The sequence below is a fragment of the Eublepharis macularius genome, chromosome 5, assembly GCF_028583425.1.
Source record: "Eublepharis macularius isolate TG4126 chromosome 5, MPM_Emac_v1.0, whole genome shotgun sequence".
Lineage (NCBI taxonomy): Eukaryota > Metazoa > Chordata > Lepidosauria > Squamata > Eublepharidae > Eublepharis > Eublepharis macularius.
In genome coordinates, this window is record NC_072794.1 from 84,015,794 (window position 1) to 84,041,117 (window position 25,324).

A 25,324-nucleotide genomic window follows, 5' to 3' on the forward strand; every position below is an offset into this window, starting at 1 on the left:
CAATCACTCAAGCAGACCATACTTCAGTATATAGTCATTCTCTTTTACTTTACTTTTCCTTAATGTGTTCTGAACCCTGGCACAGCATCCAAGTTCTGGAACAATGCCCAGTAAACCACAACTCAAATTAAGCCCTGTTTAATACCACTGTTAATTGGCAAAAGCAAACTCATTCACTTAACTTCCATCCCCTTAAGTTTTCTAAAGAATCAACAACAAGTGTTCTATGACAGTTCAAGGACTCTGTGTTCTTGTGGAAATTTCCAAATATCTTCAGTCTGTTTGTATGCTTTAAAAAGTAAAGGGGATAACTCATGGCTATAATACCTCATAGTACAGAGAAGCACAATACAACAATCTCGGTGGAGAATTGGTGACAAGAGATGGATTTTTTCCCCTTCCACTATCAATACATGCTTATATGACAGAGTGGGGATTGTGATTCTTACTGATGACTGTGCTAATTGACATGGCCAAAATTAAAACCTCAGCATGTGGCAATATCAGAGAAAATGACTGCACATTACATCTTAGTACATGACGTTGCTGCCATATGCACACTGTGCTCTAAACCATAGCCTATGTGATTGATCACTTACTTGTTACGCAAGAATTTGGTACTGCGTGCCTCTTTGATCCGCCTGGGCAGATCAAAAAACATAGCTTCCTCAGGACCAAAAGTTTCTGTGAAACAACTCAAGTGAAGAAATAGAATGCCTCACATATTCAGCCAAGACTCCTATTCAAGAAGGGCCACATTTTATCCTGTGAATCAGCATTCCAGAGGGTGATAGCTATAACTGATAATTAACCTAGAATATAATATTGTATGTGAACCATAAGGTGATGATTCTAAGCCAATCCCATTGAAATCCATGGATCTTACTTCAAGACAATTGTGTTTGAGGCATGAGTGCAACTCAGTCTTAATTGGCCTAAGCTTCAGATGGCCTAGTTAAGGAAGAGCGGGTGCCAATCCCTTTGCTATATATTGTCAAAATCATGCGCACACCCCCTCCCCGGCTTATGAGCCTGGCTTCCCCTCTATGCAGAAGTAGCAAGCTGACAAGCCAAGCAGTCTGCAGGCTTTGGAAACTGACATAAATCACTCCTGATTTTCCACTGCAGTGAGCTGACCTCCAATGGCCAAGAGGCATGAATCAGAGCAGAAAACAGGACCTCAGTGCAAAGATGCTGAAAGCACATGATCAGCCTTCTGTTTGGCTGCTGCTCACATATGCCAGTGGCTTCAACGAGATTACACTAGTCAAGGAAGCATGAGCACTGAAATGGCTGGACATCCAGACAGAAGTGCTTTTTAACCTATAACCATTTTTGACGTTAAAATAATATTGAAGTAAGATTTAGCACCATTTAGGAAATGTAAGAGGTATGCATGAACCAGTGATTTTATCTTAAAACAATAGTATTATTATTCCTGTAATTATGAATGGTGAGATGAAAGAACGCCCATATATTGCAGGATACATACAGAGAGACATATTGTCCCTCTCTGTACAATCTTCTTTTCACTGGGGCCTGGTCGCCTCATTGTATGTGTTCATTGCTGTGAGTTGGAAGATTAATTTTTGCAGAATCATTTTGTAGCATTACCTCATGGTAACTCAGAAAATACATCAAAAGTCACTATCTAAATTTCTGAACTGAAGCAGGATTCAAACTGTCCTCAATAAAACAATTGTCTTCCAGTAGGCAAAATTCTCCCTTTATATGATACTCAGAAGTGTAGAAATATAAGGAACCCTCAAGTAAACACTAGAAGCATCCCCCCCACCCTTCTTCCAGGATCATCTGCCAATGGGATGCGGGCTTGCATTTCCTGATAATGGATGAGGATGGGGTTGCCAGGTCCCTTGGAGCCCAACCTGGGGACTGGGGGAGTCATGGGGGCACGGGGGGGGGCCTTACCTCTTCCTTGTCGCACCAGGAATGACATCATTCCCAGTGCAACAAGGAAGGAAACAGCCCCAAACGGGACTGATTTGATGAGCTCCTGTGCCTGTTCCTTGTACTTTCCCCCTGCTGGCCAGGTGAATGGCGGGGGGGGGGAGGCTGGGAGCAGGGATTCCCCACTCCCACTGGAGGACTGGTAATGGTCCTGCTGAGGGACTAGTAATACTAGATGAGGATGATCTTTTGTACAAAATCAGCTTTCTTCCATACGTTGTTCATCCACTTGTAACTATATCAACCATTATAACCAGTTGGTTTTGCTCTCCTGCTTATGGGGGCAGGGGAAGATTCATCTCATCAGTTGTCAAAATCTAGTACCTAATGAAGGGAGCTCAGACTCTCAAAAGCTCATACCTTGGAAATCTAGTTTGTCTATTGAACCTGGATCTTGCTCTTCTAGCATCTAGCACGTTATTCAAAGAAGAAGGCCCTATCAAGATGCAATAATCAAACAGGAAATTTGTCCATGACAGGAAGCTTATGTGCCTACATATGTTTATGGTTAACAAATATTTCAGCTTCATGATCATTTTTTCCCTTTCTCTAAACTTCTTGTGAGAAGTGTATGCAATCATCCTTCCTCTGATGAAAGCTTTACAAGTTTCCCATTCAGTAGCAAGAGTACAAACAGTTCTTTGGTTAATATTAAAATACTCTGAAAGCTTAGCTATCATCACTTTGCTACATCTCCTAATCCAGACCTCTATCGAGAGTTACGAAAGGTTAAATATGAGTTGAATAACATATTGTCAGTGAAAGCAGAACATGCTTTGATGTGTTTGTGCCAGTCATATTGGGAAAGGGGAGAGCAAACAGGCAAATTATTAGCTCGTTTAAGGCAGGAAAAGAACAAGAATTATATTCTTTTGATTAAAGATGAGAAGAATGTAATGTACACTACCTCTATTGAAATAAATTTACAGTTTCAAACATTTTATCTTGAACTGTATAATAACAACAAAGAACCATTAGGGAAATACTTGGAAGCGTTTTTCTCTCACCTTGATCTTCCATGTTTAGATATTGCTCAGTAACAGCTTCTGGCTGAACCTTTGCATATGGATGACATTAAGGCTGTGATAATGAATATGAGCACTGGCAAATCTCCAGGCCAGATGGGTTCCTTATTGAATGGTATAAAACCTTTTCTGATTTTTTTAATTCCAAAATTATATCAGTTGTATAATGAGATTTTTGAATCTGGTGTATTGCCAACAATGTTACTGCAGGAATGCTTATATTCTTTCACTTGAAGCTAAAAAAGCTTTTGACAAAACATATTGGAAATTTATTTTTGCCACACTGACTAAATTTGGCTTCACTCATGAATTTTTGAAATGGATTAGAATTCTTTATTCATCCTCCAGTTCTAGGATACAAACCAATTATATATATATATATATATATATATATATATATATATATATATATATATATATATATATATATATATATATATATATATATATATATATATATATATATATATATATTGCATCCTTTCCTCTTGAAAGAGGTACTAGACAAGGTTGTCCTCTTTCTCGTCTTATTTTTTTATCTATGATTGAAACCTCTGGCTTGTGCTATTAAATAAAGTAATAATAACCATTATATATCAGGATTGGTGCCATTGGGAGACAATATATCATAGAGTGTTATTACTGATGGACATTTCAGAAGGTGCTCAGATGCTATTACTTATCTTGGAATATTGATTCCAAGGAATATTAAGTACATGATTTCATTGAATTTTAATAAGTTGATTTTGGATTTATCCTTGGATTTGGATAGATGGGCAGTTCTAAATTTGTTATGGGATAAAGTAAATACACTTAAAATGAACATTGTACCTCAAATTATATAACATATATAATGTTATTATATATGTCCTCAATTAACTTCAGTTAGTCATAGAATCTGAATGTGGATAGTAATACCTTAAGACATTGAGGTGTGTTTCTTTCCCATTAACTTGGATTCTTAACAACAGTTCTGTCTTATTAGGGCACCACACAAAAGGAGAAGGAAAGTAAAACAGATTTGTGCCTGTCGCAAATGACAGTTTTTGTTTGTCATGTCTGAATGCAGTCAGACATATGGCACCTCTGCTATGTTCTTCTGCTATGTTTTAAAAAATGAAAGTAAATGAAGCATATTCTTATCTACCCCTCAGTTACCAGGCTCAATTCAAGGTCATGACTATTACCTTCAAAGCCCTTCATGGCCTTGGCCCCTCATATCTGTGCAACTGCCTCTCCCCCTGTGTTCCACTGTGGCGGCTTTGCTCATCTGAACAGGGACTTCTACAGATACCTCCCTGCAGTTGGGCTAAATCAACAACTGCCTGTCCCTGTGTTTTCTCTGGGGTAGCCCCCACCTTATGGAATGGCCTGCCTGAGGAGGTCAGGAAAGCTCCCACTCCCCTGGATTTCCAAAAACTATGCAAAACAATTATTCAGGGGGGCTTTCAACTCAGATTATAGGCCTGTGTCATAAGGAATATCGCAAAGAGATACCTTGGTATGAGACACAGATTATAGACTAGATTATTGGGTACTGCCTGCTGATGTGGATATACTTCTGCTTGGTAGTTTAACATGGCTAAATATGTCATGTTAGTTATGTATGCTTTAATTCAGAAAGGTTTCAGCTATGAACTCAGTTTTATGCTTATTTTCAAATTTGCCATTACCATACCCTATTATATCCGTTTTCATTGACTGCCCAAACTGTTAATCATATTGTATTTTTGCTCTGTGAATGTCCTAGCTATTGATTATATTGTATTCACTTGCAGTTTGTAATCCACCTTGGATCTCAATGAAAAAGGTGGACTATAAACAACAACAACAACAACAACAAGGCCTCCATATTTTGTGACCCACTGAATGCAGCCCCTTGGCAATGTATTATTCATCAAAAAGGCTTTCAAAAGTTCTTTCCCCTCCCTCAATCTCTTCTTGTACACACAGGCAGGCCACGATACATATGTATGTGTGGGCCATCAAGTCACAACAGACTTATGGTGAACCTTGCAAGAGGGTTTTAAGGCAAGTGAAAAGCCTTCCTCTGCAGAGTCTTCCTTGGTTGTCTGCTATTCAAGTACCAACCATGCTTAGCTTCCAAGAGCTGATGAGATCAAGCTGTACCATGCCACCTTCCTGCCCAGGCCAAAATATCAGGAGGTATCCTTTGTAGGGATACCATATGTGGATGGTAGACTGTGTTGATCTTGGTGAATCATACAATATGTATGTGCTTTTTATTCCATGCCACATGATTTTTATATAACCAAAATGAAACATACACCTTGAGATTTAACCCACACCCCCACACACCATCACCACCACCACCACCACCACCACCACCACCACCACCACCACCACTTTTCTTTTATTGTTAATAGGTGCAGCACCTTGTTTCTACTTTTTCTGCAATATTGTTTCCATTCCTTTTTGGTTCTCAAGCAACATCAAACCTCTGGAGTACAGGAAAAATATGAAACCCTTTTCCTCCCACTTCCTTAGTTTAAAAATGAAGCTCAGCTCCTGTTGAACTGATTGGCTGAGACTTTCCCCCGGTATCCCTGACTTCCATGAACATTTTTAGGCTTGTTTCTAGTTATCACTTTCTCCTGTCTTAGTGTTTAGTAAGTCTTTTGGTTCAAAGGCAGCATCAACAGATACGAAGATGTCTTCTGGTCCCTCATATATTCCATAGTACAAATCACCCACTTCCACACTGGGTATGAATTTGGATTCCAATAGCTCAGCCCCCAAATCCATAGGCAATGCCTCCTCTCTTGCTGTGGCAGGAACAGACTGATGAATTTTGCTTGGCTCCACTATCTTTTCATTACTCTGACTGTCCCCCATAAGGGAATCAATCAAGGCAAAATCTTCATAGGAAGGAAGTTTGAAGATGAGCTGGATTTCTGGTGGAGAGCAAAGGTTTGGAGTATCTTTGTACCTCTGTAGAAATGGACTGTTGGAAGTCGATTTCACTGAAGATGTTTCCACGTCTTCTTGGAAAGAAGCTAGAGGTGCCTCAGACTGGCTGGAAGATTTTTTTTAAAAAAAGTTCATTGAAGGACACGCTTTTGGTGAGGTATTTTGTGTTTCAACATAAGTTTACAGTAAATCAGTTATTCTAGACTTTCTACAGCACCCTCTCAGATCTGAAATGATTCATTTTTTTACTTAGTTTTTCATTTGGAGGTGGGGGTGGGGGCTAAAGGAAAATGTTGTTGGCTATGTCAATTCAGCACCAATGTTCTGATCTTCAGACACATCAGTGGAATTGAAATTGACCAGAGGGTACAACACCACCAATAATATAAATGGATGAAATGCTAGCATGCATGAGTTCAGCTGAATGACAAAGCAAAAATGTTTAACATTTACAGCACAAGCCTATGCTTGTCTAATCAGAAGCAAGTTCCACTATGCTCTATCAGCCTTACTCCTCAGTAAATGTGCATAGGATTGCAGCCTTAATATCTCCACTTTCCTTAGAGTTGCAAAGTTTAGCACATTAATCAGCTTGATTCACTGATTAAAGACCTTTGCATCCATTAAAGAGATGCCCTAGTTAATCAGAAGGCAGATTTTAAACAGAAAATGCTTTCAGTACAAGAATTGTAGTTGGCAGGTGCCATTTTACAAGAGGCATTAATTCTTCTCTCTGACACAGGAGAAGGAATGCCTTTTCTAAGATGGAACTTGATGTGAATCATGCTCATAATCTTTTTTAAAAATTCAGAAAAAATATGAAAATTTAATTAACATACATAAAATTAATTATGATGTCTTTAATCAGATGACAACTCTGCCCTGCCTTTGCAAAACCTGCTTGGTTCTGTGAATTTTAATACATTATTTTAGTTGACCTTCCATTTTTGTAGCAAGAAGAACCACTCAGTCTTTGCCAAGAGGAAATCTAGTAGGACTGTAAGAACCTCTCTTATATTTTTGTCCTCTGTGAATGAAAACTCATTTTGTCTGAGGAATTATTCAGTGAAATGCAAAATCCTGAACTTCTTAAAGTCAGATTGAGTGGTGGGTGCAATTAAAGATATAATTTCAATGAGTTTGCAGCCTGCCTCTCACTGAGGGGGTAATTCTGTGACTGGGCTTTGAGTGAGGGCTCCCGTGGCGGGATGCTCCTTTGCCTCACTGCTAAATCCCTACATGTGTAAATCAGTTAGTTGGGGGGAAAGCCAAGCCAGAACCTTCTTCCTGTTGGCTGCTTTCTATGTGAGTGGAATGCTTTTGTAGGGAGAAGCATTATATCATGTGAGTTCCCACCTTCAGAGTGAAGTGGTAAAGCTTTGCCACAGGATACTACATTAGTGGGAACTAGATGTCTTTCTCTCTCTTCCAGAGCTCCTTTATTTTCCAAACATGACTTCAATCATTATTTATTCCCTTAATATGAACAGTGAAGCAAGGAAATGCACCTTTCTCTCTTCATTTTCCCCAGTTCCATCAACCACAACACTTTCCAGCAAGGCCACCCACACTTCTCACATTCATTTCCCAGTCCCTTTGCTACAAAAGCAGTTCTGGCCTGCAAACTATTTGCAGGTAGGTATGCCAGATCAATTTTTTTTAATAAAAGTGTAGAGAACTAGTTTTTTACAACTGTGAAGTCCTGCTATCACTTAGGATTTCAATGTATATCTATAACAGGAACTGATATCTGCATCGTCTCTGTGAATGCGAAGTCTCAATGCATTAATAAATGCTACCATGGCAAAGGTCTGGGTCCAAGAACAAGAGACAATTAGTGCAGTAGCAGAATTTATTTTAATTCACTCTGAAGCCCCTGTGCATTTTGCATATGCTTCATCAGAGAGATCTGTAAAATTTTATAGTCTCAACAGTTACCACAACAATACATATGCAAAACATGCAGTGGGCTTAGGGTTGAATTAAAATCGATTCTTCCACTGCACCAATGGTTTCTTATTTTTTGCTCCATGCTTTATGCGGTCCTCTTTTTCTTGCTGCTGGTAATGACCCTGTACAGTTTTCTTGCCCCTATGACATATACCCTGCAGTGTTTCAGAGAAGACCTCATCCTCTGCACATTTCGGATTTCAGTACCAAAGAGAACTGCTTTCTAGGTGGTCACATTTTTGTTAGACTTGAATGCAATTTATGGACCCTTGCCATATAGCTGAGATTTTTTTAAAAAAAAAATTCTGGGTGAAGCCAGAAGACAGGGTTCACACCTACATGTGGCTAGTGCTCAATAAAGCACTATTGCAACAGAGAAGGGGGCGATTTTGCAGTATCTCAATAATGAAGGTTACGGAGTGGGGACACAGTGCTGCATTGGTATTTTGTCCATAACCATCCCCCAATTCTTATCTTCAGCATTTCTGAGGGGACAGAAGTGAGAAGGAGAAGGAAAGGAACATTTGCCTCTGCAGGTTCTTTATGATGCATAAGGTAGCAGGCTGTTTGGCTTCCATTTCTTCAGCATCTTTTTGGGAAATTCAGGAAATGTGTTCTCAGAAAAGGTGCCGAAAAAAGAGAAGCCAAACAGCCTGCTACCGTTTTGAAATCGGAGACATGTGGAGTGAAGGAGAAAAGCCGGCAGTGTTTGGTAAGTGGGCTGTCCCTTTAAGGACATGTGGAAATGCCCATAGTCAATGAAATAAGGATGCTTGTCATGTTTTACATAATTATAGCCTGAATTAATGACACATTATCTGTTCAGCTAGGAAAGAGCCATTCTGTGGTCAATTGAATTGCTTTTTAATTGATTATTTATTCTTGCCTTTATGGCTATGAATCTCTAGTATAAGTCAGAAATAACAGCTAATAGGCTAGTTACCCACAAGATGCTATGTTGTGTGCCCCTAAGCAAATCATAAACACAACTCACCAGAACAGTCTTGTAAGATTCTTCTGGGATTCTGCGTCTTTATGGATACCTCCATTGCTTCCTGAATCCCTGTGGACTTCTGCTTTGGCCTGCACAACAAGCTGGACATCTCCTACTGGACTGACTGACAGGTCTGAAGTAGTTTGAACTCCCAAGCACTCTGCAGCACCTGCCTTGTTCATTTGGACCTGTTCATAAGATGGCAGGCTTTTTTCATAGATTTCAGCTTCTTTCTGGGTGGTATAAGTAGTTGAGGAACTGTGCAGAGACAAAAGGAAGTGGGATGCCATTTCATCAGGGTTATTTTATTTTTGCATTAACAAGGAACAAGACTTTTCTGATTAAGATAAGAACTCCAAGCATGTTCAGAGCGCTCAGCATTTTTCTAGTCAATTTGACTTCTGCAGTTGGACTCTTTAATTACCTTGCATGTTTTGTTGCAGGAATGGAACTATCAGGAGAACTAACTTTCTAACCTGCCTTACCTGGCTGAATGTGGGAGAAGTTCCTGACTGAATATATGAATCTGCCTTATTATTGCAAGTCAGACATGGGTCCCTCTGTCCCAGTAGAAGCTGCTCTGACTGAGAACAGTTCTCTAAGGCTTCAGATAGAAACTCTTACACAGCCTTCTAACATCTTTAAAGGTGAAATGTTAGGGAGAGAACCACCTTGAGGATGTAAAGTTTTTACTGCACCACTGTGAAAAGATCACTTGTTTTATGGAAATGCTCCACTGAGTGAGGCCTATAAATTGGAGAAGATGACAAGCATATTGATTATGGAACCAATTCCAAAAAGCCACTTAACGACATTTGGAAGCTCAACATGAGTCCTCTCCTTTCTCAGCTGGGGTACAAAACAACCTCTAAAGCCACAAACAATGCAGACACTGAGAAAAACTAGCTCCTGAGTGTAACTGACACTGAACAGTGATGTTCTCCTACATTTTCAGGAGTATCACCTGAAGGGCTGGGGGCAGCAGCATCAAGAGTTGTTCTGAGGAAAAGTTAAACTTTCTAGTGTCCTTTGGAAGAGCTCCCAATGCATCACAGCTGCCTGCATCCTTACAGAAGAACGGAGGTATTTCTGTTACTCTTGAAACTGTAATAGTTCCTCAGGTGTCTCACTAGACAAGGATAATTTAGACTCTGAATCATATGCAATAGACTTCATATGTAATTTATGTGGCTGTGAGCATTGCTGTTTCTGTTCCTGCTAGGTTGTATTGTATAGCTCCCAAAAAAGTCCCTTATTCATGATTAATTCCAGCTGTTTCTTAGACTTTGGCCCTTTTCAGGATCTTGTTTAACAGTATGTACAGGGGGGAACACACTATACATGATCTTCCTGATATACACAATCATCATTATGTCTGAAAGGGGCATGACACACATATTCCAGCTTCAGAATACACATGCCAGAACCTTGATGGCTGAAAAGAGCAACATGCAAAGTAGACATGTCACATGTATTTAAAAGAAATCTCTGGAGCAAAGAATAACAAGGAGAAATGGCTGGTCAATCCTTTTCTTTCCAACCATTTTTAGTTCAGAATCTCAATAACTATAATCACTCTCTCTATATATTTCTCTTTTCTATTTAAAAATCTTCATGTACTGATTTCTTGTTATAACATGTTGAATTGTTATCCAATTATATCTGGACTGATAAAATCTAGAATTTCTTCAGATGTAGTATAAAAGCCCTATGAGAAAGGTGCCTTGCACATGCTGATATAGCTATCTACTATTAAGAAAGTAGTTGTTTGAAATTCATTGGCTCTTGGGTTTTGCTGGATAAAGACTTACCTTGGTATTATTCAAAGGACTATAAACAATGCCTGGTCCTGCAATGGATAATGATGCAACTTTGGTAGCTTTGTACAAGTATAAGAAGTTCTTGAGCCCTAAAAAGTTTATTAACGTTAACTTCCATTACTTATAATCAAAATGTTCTCTGTATGAAGAACAATCCCATGGAGGATCAGTCGGTTACTGCATGTGGTATAATAGTACCAGTGTTTAGCACTAGATATCAATAACCTATCCCCCCCAAACTGAATGATCTAAACATATCTTGGTTTCAATACTTTCAATTAAGGAATTACATTATGGTAAATATAAGGAATAGTGTATTAATTGAACTGAACTGGAGGATCAAAAAAGAGAACCATTTTAAAGTACAATGAAATAGAAAGGCTAACGCAATACAAAATGTTCTGCAGTCTAATCTGGTGTTAATTTTAAAGAAACCTATTATAAAATCATGTACTGTTGGCACGTTACCAACAGTACATAGTTGGAGTCATTGAAAAGCTTCAGCAGAACATATATACAATTGGTGGTCTTGCCTCAAGATCAGAGGGCAATCTAAACTCCCCTCTGTCTGGAGATCAGGGGGCGGGGCCACCAGCCATATGACCATTTTCTCTGAGGGCAACCCACTGAGTTCCACCACCTCTTTTCCCAGAAAAAAAGCCCTGTCTATAGTTATGGAATACATGCAAATTAAAGTGGAATTTAATGTTGTTAAACATTAATGATATGAATAGATTTGGATCTTTTACTGTAATATATCTGCTCTTCCAAATGTAATATATATTTCTTCTCTAATTATATTGTGATTCATAACTTTGATAAGCTTGTAACCTCATACATTTCATAATAAAACAAAAAGATCACCTACCTCAGCTGCTTTGCTCTGTGCTGAGAAAAAGATACAAGTAGTTCTGTTTTTCTTCCAAGGGGAAGAAAATACCCAAGCACCAATTTTTCAGCAAAACAGTAGCCACAGTAGATCTTTTCCCCTTTCCCTTTCCCTTTCTCTGCTCAAACCTATAACATCCTGAGGTTGCTTATGGTAATTGGGGGTGCAACTGTGTGCCATGCCTAGTTTTGCCTGTTCTCATTTTAATATTGATAAGAAGCAACTGTCCCTTGGTGTAAGGAGCCCATCTGACAACAGGACACCTACAGAACATTACATTATAGATATGTAACTGGAGTGCTGCCGTCCACTCCAATAATCTTGAGGTTTCCTTTTTCCCACCTAGATTGAACTCTGCATGCTTTGTACCCTGGCAGTAGTCTAGGAGCACTTTGGGGTGGGCATTCAAGCAATAGCAAGAGCAGGAAAGGCAAAGGTTACTGATGTCGGCTGCATGTGTGGCACCCGATTATTCAATACACATCTATAAACAGTAGCTCATCTAGAAGTTACAAGCATGCTGACTATTTGTTAAATTACATTTATAGCCTACCTTTCTCCCATGGAACTCAAGGCAGTATCCATACAGTTCCCAAGAGGTCTCTCTTCCAGAGTCTGTTTCAGCAAGGCTGTTGTATCATGTGCCATACCCTAGGGCCAGACTACACTCTCCTAGACATGCAGGGTAGACAAAGTAATCTGTGACTTACTGCAATCTTCTGGATGCTTACCAGGGAGTGATCCCCATTAAACATGGTGGGACTTAACTCAGAGTAAATGTGCATAAGATTGTGTTAGGAGAGTTGTGAAACTAGCACTATTGTGAAGCAGTAATTTAAGAGAGATTAATGGATAACTCATATATGGATCTGGAGCTGGGCTAATTCGCAATTTTCCTGTCCAGATCTTAATGTTAGAAATAGTTGCTAACCTGGGCTCATTAAAATGTGCCTTCTTGGCAGCTGGCTGTTTGAGGTTGTGTTTGAGGAAAGGGAGCCATGGCTCTAATAGGAGCTGAGTGACAGAGAAGATGCTCTTCAATAATTGTATTTTTATCTTAACTGGCTGTCTTTGGCTGGCTTTTGCAAACTGCAGACCAGCTGAGGATGAAGGAGCAGCTGTTGCTGCAGCCAATGTAGGGTAAGCTGTACATCCACATTTGTTTTCTGGTTGAATTGTTATATTAAGGCTGAACACTAAAAGGACACCAGAGAGCTACATCAGCTTTTCACTGTCTTGCACATCGGTCTTGAATTCTGTCTCACTTTTTAAAGGGATTATTTTTTTACATCCTATATTTTTCTGAAGATGCTTCTTTTCTTCCTGATTGGTTTGTTTGAAATAGATAACGTATTTTTGCATTTCACTGTCTTGTGCCAGTATTTCCAGACACTGACCTTGTCCGCTGAGCAACACAGATTATATTGTGTACCAGTTAGGATTCTAATTAAACATGAGATTACAAACTGTTGAGTTGAAGCTTATAGGCTCGGTTCCCCAGCGTACCTGTTCTTCCCCAGAATCTCATTTTCAACAGATGAAGCAGCAGGACTCTTTGCAAGGAACTTCTCCAATTCTGTGTCAACAGAAACAACTCTGATCTAGACGGAAAAGTGGGGGAGGAGACTTCACTGAAAAGGAGAAATTTTTCTACCTGTTTCTCTCCTTAGGTATGCAAATATCTGAATATGCGCAAATAACTACATTTTCCTGAAAACATTCACTTTAACATGGATTTAATGTATGTATAAGATGCTCCTCCAGCAGAATCTCCTCACTAGGCAGGTGTTAGTTGTGTTTGATCCAATACTTGTGACTCGTACTTGGCATCTTAGATACCATAGTTTTACCAGCTTTTCTTCTCATTAATCAGGACTGCAACAGGACAATTCAGTACTGATATAAGCATCACTGCGCTACACTGAACTACAAGTCAATATAAACAACAGCTGGTACATTCAATAAACAATACAATAGGATATCGATTACAGAAATTTGGGGGAAAGCATCAATCTAAATACAGAGCTGAAACAATTACCCTTCACTAAATAAATTGTTGAGGGCCAAACATCACATCCCATGTGTGGGCCATGCCAACTTCCTTTAAAGTGCTTGGGGACAAATGAAAACCCAACATGGGAGAAGGATGTGATAACCATCTCACACTTGTCCTCTCCCCGCAACAGCCTCTCCCCAGCAGTTTTTCTCATAGTAGAATTTACTTCCAGTCTTGAAACCCTACCAGGAGAAAAATGGCTGGATATAGGCCATTTTGAGAGAAACTACTGATGAAGGGGGTGTCAGTACCACTATCCCCCCATATTGTGCTTTAACTCCCACCACCACCACCACCCATCTCCTTTCTCACTTTATAGGAATTTGGTAACACTTTGATGCTAACATGGATATTTGCCTCCATCATATCTAATTTGCATTCAGTGCCACTGTACAGGTGTGCCTAGAATGCTGGGCTTAGCATGTTGAGGAAACCAAAACTCAACAACAACAAAATTTGATTTATATACTGCCCTTCAGGACAACTTAATGCCCACTCAGAGTGGTTTACAAAGTATGTCATTATTATCCCCACAACAATAATCACCCTGTGAGGTGGGTGGGGCTGAGAGAGCTCCTAGAAGCTGTGACTGACCCAAGGTTACCCAGCTGGCTTCAAGTGGAGGAGTAGGGAATCAAACCCGGTTCTCCAGATTAGAGTCCCGTGCTCTTAATCACTATCCCAAACTGGCTCAGAATCCCTCTCAGGCTAAACTACATATTACATGGCAGAACCATGACTGGATCTCTTCATGTTTCATTTTTAATGAAATGCAGACACAGAGAGGAGGTTCTATTCTGAACAGAGCAGTGGCAAGGGGAAAGAGATGTTTAAACTTTCCCCATTTGTTTACTTATTAAAGGCATTTTTATCCTGCTTTTGCTTTACAGATCAAAGGGGCTTCAACAATGTTTCAATACAAGCTATCTATATATATAAAGACAAGTGTCCTGACTGACTCATCAATGCCCGGCCCAAACCCCTGGACCTAGAAGCGTGAAATTTGGGGAGGACGTGGATTCGGTTTCATTTTCTCAGCCATGCCGGACGCTCCTCTCGGCTGGTCCGGGAGGAAACGACCGGGCACCCTGACCGGGCGGCTGATCCGTAAGGATTAGCCCCCAGGACTCCCAGGGAGGGAGCCAGGGTCCGGGACGCGGCGGGAAGAACTCCCCGAAATCAATGCGGGGGGGGAATTGCCCGTTTGTCCCTATGGAGGCCGGCAGATGTGCGCGGCGCCTCGAGTGCCGCCGGGCAACGAGAAACGGCAAGTAAAAGAAACAGGCGGAAGCCTGTAAACAAGCGAATCCCTTCTGTTCTACAAGCGTTTGTGAAGGAGAGGTTGATCTGAAGAAGACTCGCTCTTCCCCTTCGTGGAGTTCCAGAATTTTGTTGCCCCCCCCCCAAAATGGCAGCAAAGAAGCAAAGTCCCACTCTCGGTAAGTCAATCTCGGCCACCTTGCAGAAAGGGGAGTCGCTCGAAGAGTTGGTGCGCAGGGCGGTGGTGGAAGCCATAAAACCCTTTGTTGACAAGCTGAACGAAACTGATCAAAGGGTGGGCTTAATTGAAAGCGAGGTGAAAACCATTAAGGCAGCAGCGGGGGGGGGGCAGAAAAGTCTGCTCTGGAAAGTGCGTCACTTGTGAAGGCTACAAAAAAGGAGCTGAAGTTGGTGGAGAACCAACTGATCGGGCTACAGGTGGAACGAACGCAGACAATTTTGCGTCTCCAAAACGTGAAAGAGGAGGAAAATGAGGATCTGTGGGATTTGGTCTCGGAACTACTGGCGACACCCGCGAGGACGACTAAAGAAGAGGTTAAAAGCGCCATTTTGGAGGTCCGTCGGGCTTCTTCAAAATATGCAACAAAGCGACAGTTGCCTCGTGAGATCATTATTGACTTTTCAACTAAAAAGATTCGGGACACCATCCTATATAACTCATACAATGCGGATTTGGACTTTATGGGTTTGAAAGTCAAGATTTTGAAGGACGTTCCATTTCTAGTCCGGAAACGGCGTTTTAAATATAAAAAGTTTGCAGCTCTTCTGAGGGACCATGGAATAAAGTACAAATGGTTATTCCCGGAAGGAATATGGTTCAGATATAAAGATCAGGCCTATAAGATATTATCAGAAGATCAACTAAAGGATTTTGAGAATAAAAACCCAGAACTCTGCTGCACCAAGAACGAAGAAAAGGAGGAGCCGGAGGGGGGGGGGAGGAGAGCATCGCAACAGCAGTTGCACAGAGAGAATTGCGTCCGGGACCTAGAAGGGGGAGGAAAGTTTAATCAGAATTTGAAATGTTTATTTTCTGTATGATTAACCACTCCATCATTATTCTATGGAGCTATTTTTGTATTATGACAGTATGAAGGGAAACATTGAAGTGTAGTGTTTAGTGTTTGTAGTTCATTCCCCCCCCTTTTTCTTTTTCCACCCCCCTTTGTCCTTTCCCTCTCCCCTTTCCTTGTGATAGTCTGGTGTAGTGTTTTGTAGTTATGAAAAATAAAAAAAAATTTATTAAAAAAAAAATTTGGGGAGGACGTTCCTTTCATGATGTAGGGGCTCACTAAGAAGGGATTTTGAGAAATTCACCCCCTAAGGGGGTAAAAAGGGGTCAAATGTGTTTTCTCATAGGGATACAGCTTCCCTGTGCGGCTGGCAGGCTGTTCATCCCCCTCCCCCCACCAACTGCCAACTCAGCCACTCTGCCCTGAGGTCATTTGCATATGCGGCCTTGATTGGCCATCAGCCCAACATTCTAAACAGCAGGCAGGACACATGCAGTACTCTCAATGATGTCCCAGTCATTGAACGTGTCCTGAGGTAAAAAATACACCTCCCCTCTAGGTTTGCCTGGCTTTCCTGTGTGGCTGGCAGGCTGATGGGTCAGCTGCGGAACTGCATTCTGAGGTAAAAATTATATCAAGGAAACTGCAGACAGTTGAAGAAAGACAGTACAAGACTCCTGAAAAGGGATTTTATATAAAAGTCAGTATGGCAGCTGAGTTTTAAAATGTTCATGGGGAGATGGTGCATGACCTTTCTAGGGGTCATTTCAATGCAAACCTCTCACATGAACCTGCCGAAGGGCCCACCATACCACCCCTCCCTCAGTCCAACTCCACCTCACACCTTTTGCAGCCATCACCTCTTACTGCCCCCAAGAAGCCTCCTGGCAGACGTTGTGCAAGATATACCGATGCTAAAAGGAGGAAGCAACTTAGAGATGCGGCAAAGAAATATGCACATCATACTCCTGCAGTGCACTGAGCAGCAGTGGGCAAGTACCAGCAAGTTTTGAGTCCAAGGGAAAGGTGACCATCCCTGCAGGCCTGGGTACAGTAGTGATGAGTCTAGCAGACCTAACAGCCACGATATACCCTGATATCGTCACTATCATGAAGAAGTCCATCGACAGGCTGTGCAAGTGTGCTACTCTGACTCCCAAGAGTCTGTCTCCCAAGAATGACAGGGCTGCCATCATTAATGAAACACAACTTAACTCCCTCGAAGGGGTAGAAATGGAGTTCAGATCTGTGGACTCAGTGGTGAAAATGGATGATGTGGTCCACTACCTTGTGGAGTTTCTCAACATGCTCAACCCTCCTGGCTTCCCAGCCCACAAGCTTCTCCTCAAAGTGGGGGCTCCAAAGTGGGGGGAAACCACCAATGAGGTCTACAAAGAGGTCCTTCAGTAGAAAAATAAGGTTGTACATATTTTTCACTTTATTTCTTGCACTACAATCTTTTCCTTTTAAAAATCTCTTCAATAAATGCTACATTTCAAAATTCACATCATCAGTTTTAGGCATCGACATTCTTCACTTTATTCAAACACTTTTGTGAAGCTCCAGTGCTATGCTATTATACTACAAAACCAACTCAACCCTCTCCCCCCCTCCCCAAACAAAAAACATTACTTACCCATAAATATTATAACTGGATTTAAATACCATAGCGAAGCACAGGCATCAAGCTAGTATGACATAAAACCTTTCAATATCTAAATCAAATTCTTAAAACAACCATCAGAGAGCTTACTAAAAGATAAAGCAGTGCAATCCTATGCAGTCCCCTTAGACTGGGCTTAGACTCCAATCTAAGCCCATTGACTTCTATAGACTTAGACTGGAGTAACTCTGCAAGGGTTGCACTGAAAAATCAGTTAAAAGCTCTCTGAACCCTCCTCCTCTCCCACTGTTGTTTTCCTGATCAAAAGTGCTTCTTCCATGGGATAGCTGTCTTTTTGTTTCATCAGGTAGTTTGTAAACATGAAGGGAATCAGTTTAATGTCTTCTTTTCCTTCTCCTCCACTTCAAATTGGCTGCTGAATTTAATTGACAAAGAAAATGCTGAATATCCTATCATGGATCTCCCATATAATGTACAGTTTCACCCTCAGCACTTTAGGTAAGGTTAGGCAAAATGACTCTCTTCAGTCTAATTCCCCTCAAAATGCTATGAGGATCAAATAGGATTTGGACTCCCTGGAGAAAGAGACAGAAAAGAAATGTATGAAATAGTTTTTGTTTCAAAAAGCATTTGGGGTTGTTTGTCCAAACAGTAGACTTCCCAGAGGAGAATTCAAGTCATCATAACCCCAGTCTCTGAAAAATGAATCTTTTCAAAGTTCCCACTGAATCATTTGCTAGTGCTACTACTAATTTCTACTCTGAGATCTTTAGTACTTGAAAGTATTGTTATTCTTCTGGTAACTGTATGGAAGTTGACATACCAAGTAATTAATCTGGCCTGCAAATACTGGAACTGGTATCTCCTGCTTCATAAATAAATACCCTTGTGTACTTCTCAACAAGTAAACGGTCTCTTGTACAAAATGGAAAACATTTAGTGCCTGCAGCCATTTCCAAGGGCTCAGAGAAGAAGCTTAAAAGATGCAGCTGATGAAAGCACATTTATATATCTTTTAAAAAAATAAGAAGACCCCCTACCTTCGGGTAGCACTGACACATGCTCCAAGTGATCCCCACTGCTATGACCAAGATCCCCAGAGTACAGAAGGTGATGTAGATCTGGGGCTTGTCCACACTCATAATGAACATGCCAATCATCACCAGAAAGAAGCCCAGAACAATGAGCCCATGGCGAAACGTTTTCTCTTCAGCCATTTAAATCCACACACTTCAGGAAGAGAAATGAAAATTCAGGCCAATACCTGTGTAATCAAGTTCATGGAAGAAGGCTGGGCTGGGGAGGGTTTTTTAAATAAATAAATAAATAAATAAAGGGAATCCTTCACCTGTCCCAAGCCCAGATACCAGACTCCACTCTCAGGTACTCTGTTCCAGAGGCAGCAAAGAGTTGGGAGTCGGTTGTTTCTTCAGACCAGACTTGCGCAGGTCTGAGCCAGCCAGTTTTTAATGGGTTTGTAATGAATGCAAACAAGATCCTTAAATTCACACTCGAGTAACACTGCCCTGATATGCTTGGCTATAACCTTCCCCCTGGGCTTAGGCAGAGCAACAGCTGAGAACGCCTTGCCAAGGGGGTGTGGATAAGGGAGGGAGATCTTAGGACCCACTCCCAGGTTTCAGTGCCTGAGTGGCAAATTAGAGAAATATAAAGATGTCTTGGCAGAGCAAATGAGTACAGCCTTCTCCACATTTCAGTCCTTTTCATAAAGTTTAATGTGGCTCTCTGGTTGGAAAATTGACCTCTTGTCTCTATTGTTGGACAATAAGGTCTTCTCTGTGTTTGATAACATTGGCAATGTCCCCAGGTTTTGGAGACAGAATCATTACTGTGGAAAGTAGCTGGAGGGTGGAGAGGAAGCCTCACAAGATCAGTTACATATTATCTGTTGCTTTAAATTTGTACTCCGGACCTATATACTCCCTGTGCTTCATGTTGTCTAATGTCAGTCCTAGAATTGATTATGTTCTGTTTCAGCAATTCTTCATCTCTGTATTGGATCTTTGCAAATGCTATGTCTGTGTAAACTGTATTTATTTATCCTGTGACATTGTTTATGTAAATGTCCTTGACACTGTATGTAAATGTCCTTGATACTGATTGTACTAATCTCACACTACGTAATCCGCCTTGAGTCTCAGTGAGAAAGGTGGATTATAAATGACATTAAATAAATAAATAAATAAATAAATAAATAAATAAATAAATAAATAAATAAATAAATAAATAAATAAATAAATGTGGTACTCTAACCACTTACAGCAGGTTTTTACCTCAGGTATATTGCATCTGCTTTATTTTCTTCCAAAGAAGCAAATATCTCCAGTTGACTTCTGTTGGAGAAAAAAAATGCAGCCCCTCCGAGTCATGGCTGGTGCACTAGTAAATTATAATCACCACTCCTCAAGAGACCTTCTCACTAACAGGTTGCAATCCTCCAGATGGGGCCTGGAGATCTCCCAGAATCTCATTTGATCTCCAGAATACAGAGATCAGTTATCCTGGGGGGAAAATAGCTGCTTTGGAGGTTGGACTCTATGGCATTATACCCCAATAAGGTCTCTCTGCTCCCCAAAACACTCTCTTTCCAGGAATCTCCAGGAATTTCCTAACCCAGAGTTGGCAACTCTACTAATTACATTTTTACAAATGTGTCATCATTTAGCTAGCTTTGTTAAAGCACAGGTACAGGATAGAGGTTTCCCTCCATATGTCCAACAGCTTTTATGTTGTTGCAGAACATTTTCACAGTCCTAAATCTGCCCATTAGTTTCCTTCCAGATTAAGCAGCCCAAAGGATTTTCCTTCTCACTCTTAAAAGCTCTTCAAATTCTTAAAATGGAGAATCTTCATTCTTAGCTTGCCTCCTCTTAGATTTTACATAATGTACTACTGTTGTTCAAAGACCATTTCCTACATGACAGGAAGTATCTCAAAATTCAAACCCGTACATACTTATTCAAAAGTCAGTGCCATCATATCCGGATTTCATTGTCTCAAGTAAGCATGTCTGAAATGGACCCTTGAGCAGGCAAATCAGCAATTTATATACACAAATGGATCCACCCCCAAGGATAAATATATTCACAAGTCCTCTGGGTTGCTTGGTTTTTCTTCTCAGTGGTGATTAATATTCCCTCCCTCCCCCGTTTTCAAAATTGTAAAAACAAAAATGCTGGGAGCAGTTTGCCATCTAGTGGACTTTTCATGCAACTATACCAGCAAAGATGTTTTGTGCAGAAACCCTAGGTGGATTTAGGAAGTCCCAGTGCTGATGGGACTGTTGAGAAATACAAAGCACGTTTAGTAGCTAAAGGATTCTCCCAGGAATATGGAACTGACTACTTTGAGACTTTTGCACCAGTTATCAACCATGCAATGTTCAGGACACTACTCAGTGTTGCAGCATCAAGAAACATGATAGTGGCGCATCTGGATATAAAGACAGCCTTTCTCAATGGAGAATTATCTGAGGAAATCTATATGGAGCAACCTGAAGGATTCCAGATCAAGGGAATGGAAGATCATGTGTACAAGCTCAACAAAGGTCTATATGGCTTAAAGCAAGCAGCAAAAGCCTGGTATGACAAAATATCAGGGCTACTACAAAAGCAAGGATTCAAGCAAGGAAAAGCTGAACCATGTCTGTACACCAAAGTTAAAAATGGACAATACCAGTACATTCTTATTTATGTTGATGACTTGATAATATCTTGCCAAGACAGACAAGACATCAAAGACATAGTTGATGGACTGAACAAAGAGATAGAAGTGAAGCAACTTGGAGATGCACAACATTACCTTGGAATACAGCTAGAAAGACTTGAAGATGGAACTTTTCTCCTAAGTCAGAAAAGAAAAACATTGGACTTTATAGAATCTATTGGCATGAAAAACTGCAATGCGACATGTATACCACTTGAACCTGATTACCTGAGAGAAAGAGACGGACAACCACTTAGGAATGTTGGTGAATGCAGAGAAGCAGTTGGAAAACTTCTGTACTTGAGCAAAACCACAAGACCTGATATAGCAGTAGCTGTTAGCATCTTATGCAGAAAAGTAAGTTCTCCTAATCATCATGACTGGAACGCGATAAAGAAACTAGCAAGATACCTGAAAGGAACAGCAGACCTAAAGCTGAGAATCTCGCCATCTGAGAGACCAAGACTGGTTGGATATATGGACGCCAATTGGGAGAAGAATCAAGTGACTACTACAGATCAACCAGCGGATATCTATTCTTTTATGGAGATGGACTGATAGACTGGACTAGTAGGAAACAAACCATTGTAGCACAATCTACAGCAGAAGCTGAATGTGTGTCAGCAGCAAGTGCCTGCAGTGAACTAGAATGGATCTTCAACCTGCTAAAAGACTTTGGAATAAATGAACCTATACCTGTAGTTATGTTTGAGGATAATCAAGCGTGTATTACCATATGCCAAGGAGAAAGTACCAAAGCAAGAAGCAGATCTATTGGACTTAAATGTGAACTTGTGAAAGATATGTACCAGAAGGGACGAATAGAAATTGAACATTGTCGTACAGAAGAAATGGTGGCTGATATCCTGACTAAACCACTATCTAAAACTAAGTTTGAGTATCTTTGTGAAATGTTGAATATGTTTGATCCTAATGCTGAGACAAAAGTTAAATGATGTTTGTTAGATATGAATGCATAATGACTTCCATGCTAGACCTTGAGAAGGGGTGTTGGAATATATGTGTGTTACAAGGTCTGAGATTCAGTCATTATGGGGTTAATGTGTTTACCTACCATGCTATTGTTTAGATTGACCTGGAAAGGGAACCTGGCTCAAAGCCAGTACTCTGCAAGCCTGGGAAACTTGACAGTGTTTGTAAACTGTTATTGGTCAACAGGTCAGGTGACTTTCTTTCAGGGTCAAGAAGAAGGAGGAAGAAGAAGATTCTCCATTCTGTTATCCCAGAGTTGTAAACAGTAGGGGAAAATGTAGCTCCAGGCTTTCTTGTTTTGTAGCAATCCTGTGACCCTTTTCCTTTAGAATTAAATGTTTTTTAAAAGCTAAACTCGTGTGCTGACTCTCTATTGATTCAAGATCCATTGCACCTCTGAAGAAAAGCTATTTTTTAACCTTTTCCCCCCAACACTCCTAACCATTTATATTTTTAGGTTCTTATTTCCAAGACCATCATATTAATTACTGTTACTCAGGGAAAACATTCCCCTTTTAATGAACAAGATTACCTGATGAGAGGCAGCCAACCCAGATGAGCTATGAAGCTGTGCGGAAGAAAGGGATTAGCTGCTCCAGTACTATGGGAGCTCACTGGTAAGTTCAAATAGTCCACGAAGAGAAGCCAATCTAAGCAGCACTGCAGGGGCCACTTTTCTCAGACCTTTCAGTAGCAACAGCTTGCCAGCTGGCGACAACAATCACAGTTGCCACGAAAGAGCCTGAGCCAAGCAGCTTTGGCCCGCTGGCAGAACTGCGGATGGCTCTGCTTGTTTCTGACCACCAGGAGAAACCTCCACCAAAGACTGCAACAAGTACTCAATATATGATTTATAGATTTTATATAAACAAAGTACAAGTGCTATATGTGCAAATTACAATATATGTGCAAATCTGTATATCACTTTCATAGTGTAAACTATTTTTAACAACCAACTATTAACAGATCATATTGAAGGTAAGCATTGCCATCTTTTCAATATTTTCTGTATGATATTTCCTTTTTACAGGTTCCAACAACCAGCTCCTGACAGACCATATTGAAGGTAAGGGTTGCTTAACAGTATAGTCCAAATAGTTAAATCAGTTCTCCTTTTCTCTTTTTTTGCAGGCATAAAGATACAGTGATGGAATATCCCACATCAAGTATAGACTGTGATCCAAAAGGGAAAAATTATTGATGGTAAGTGTTGCTTAAGAGTATGGTCCAAATAGTTAAATCAGTTCTCTTTTTCTCTTTTTTTTTGCAGGTATAAAGGTACAGCGATGGAATATCCCACATCAAGTGAAGTCTGTGGTCCAAAAGGAAAAATGGCCAAAGGGCCTGCCAGCTATTTGTTCAGCCCGTTTCAGGGTTCTTCTTCATGGGCCATATAATAATATGCTTTAAAAGCTGTCAATTCTCTATTTTTCATACAAACATTCCTGCATCACATTGGTTGAAGGCTATCAGTCTGGAGCCTGAACATATAACTTAATTACATTCTTTAAAGGGAACCTGTTGGTTTTCTACATACTATGGACATAGCCTTATTTGCGATTTGTGTTTCTGACCACCCTCAGCTCCACAGGGCAGCCACCCAGCAGGAGCCTAAAGAGCTAGTCTGCCCCTAGTACCTACCCGTTCCTAAATATCTGTGGTTTCTTAGTGAACCCTTAGGTGCTACTTGACCCTAATCTTGCTCTTATGGGAAAATGGAGCTCATATCTGGCAGAGATGAGCCACTTCCTCTTTTGCAGTGCAGCTTCAGTGACTAGGGGTCAAACATGTCCTGTATGTCCCTGGTGCTACAGTGCTCTCCACTCTCCAAGAGAAAGTCTGGGCCTCATAGACATGCCTCTTTTCATTCCATTCTGGGCCAGATTTGTATGTGGCAAACAACATCCAATGCAACATAAAAAGAGAGGACTATACTGAATATAAAAGATCCTCATAAAAACAAAAAAGAAAAAAAATCATGTGAATGGAAAGCATCCAGTGGTGTTGCAAATGTGAGGTGTTATGGGGCCAGCACCATCCCTTTCTTCACCAGGTCTTGAGAGAGGGCAGTCGTCCTGAGGTACTGGTCCCTCTGGTGCTGACTTCTGCCCTTCTTTTTGTCCAGAACACAAAGGGATTGCCTGAGATGAGGACTCTGACTGGACTACATGATATGCCTGCACCTGAAAGAAAAAATAATTTGTAATGCGTTTCTCAAATGTCTGGGTTTTTTTTTAATGAACCCCTGGCCAGACAGGCCTCTTCATATAGCTTCTGAATGCCTTGGATCGTATGGTTGGCATACAAACTGAGAAAGGCGAGAGAAAAAAGAATGATATTGAAAATACAAGAGTTAGATACTGTATTAGGATTTAAGGTTGAAAAAAAGGTAAAATATTTAGGTATTACTCTAACGGGGATGAACTGTATGCTATTTCAAAACAATTATGTTAAGATTTGGAAAGAAATTTTAAAAGATATGTTAAGATGGGATGGAGTGCAGTTATCCTTGTTGGGAAGAATATCAGTTATCACGATGAATGTTTTACCTAGAATGTTATTCTTCTTCCAGACATTACATGTGTTAATTTCAGATGCACCATTTAAGAAGTGGCAAAAGGATATTTCAACATTCATACACAAGGAAAAAAACAAGAGTTAAACATAAAATTCTACAGGATGCAAAGGAGAGAGGCAGACTTGGTTTACCAGACTTGAAAGTGTATCTAACGTGGATGAAGGAATGGATGCTTTTGAGAAACAAGAGAATCTTGATGTTGGAAGGATATGACTTGAGATTTGGATGGCATGCCTATTTGTGGTATGACGAAGTAAAGGTCAATGCAGACTTCAAAAAATCATTATATTAGGAGAGCTATTTTGAGAATCTGGAATAAATATAAATTGAGACTAACACAGAAGACACCACTTTGGATTTCAACACAGGAAGCATTCTACGGAAGGGAGGTGACTTTCAAACAGGGATGGTTGACTTATGGAGATTTAATAGAATTTTCACAATATTGTAGACAAGGGAGGAGTTAGTAGCTAAGG

General features: G+C 40.4%; 1 protein-coding gene across 1 annotated transcript; it reads right to left on the reverse strand.

Moving 5' to 3' along the window:
* Positions 1 to 5,389: 5,389 nt before the first annotated feature.
* Positions 5,390 to 18,807, reverse strand: BSND (barttin CLCNK type accessory subunit beta). Its single transcript, XM_054981629.1, has 4 exons — positions 18,592 to 18,807; positions 13,084 to 13,178; positions 8,869 to 9,126; positions 5,390 to 6,030 (listed from the first exon to the last, which is right to left on the reverse strand). The coding sequence occupies exons 1-4, from the start codon at positions 18,766 to 18,768 to the stop codon at positions 5,592 to 5,594; spliced, it is 969 nt and encodes a 322-aa protein (XP_054837604.1). The 5' UTR covers positions 18,769 to 18,807; the 3' UTR covers positions 5,390 to 5,591.
* Positions 18,808 to 25,324: the final 6,517 nt, after the last annotated feature.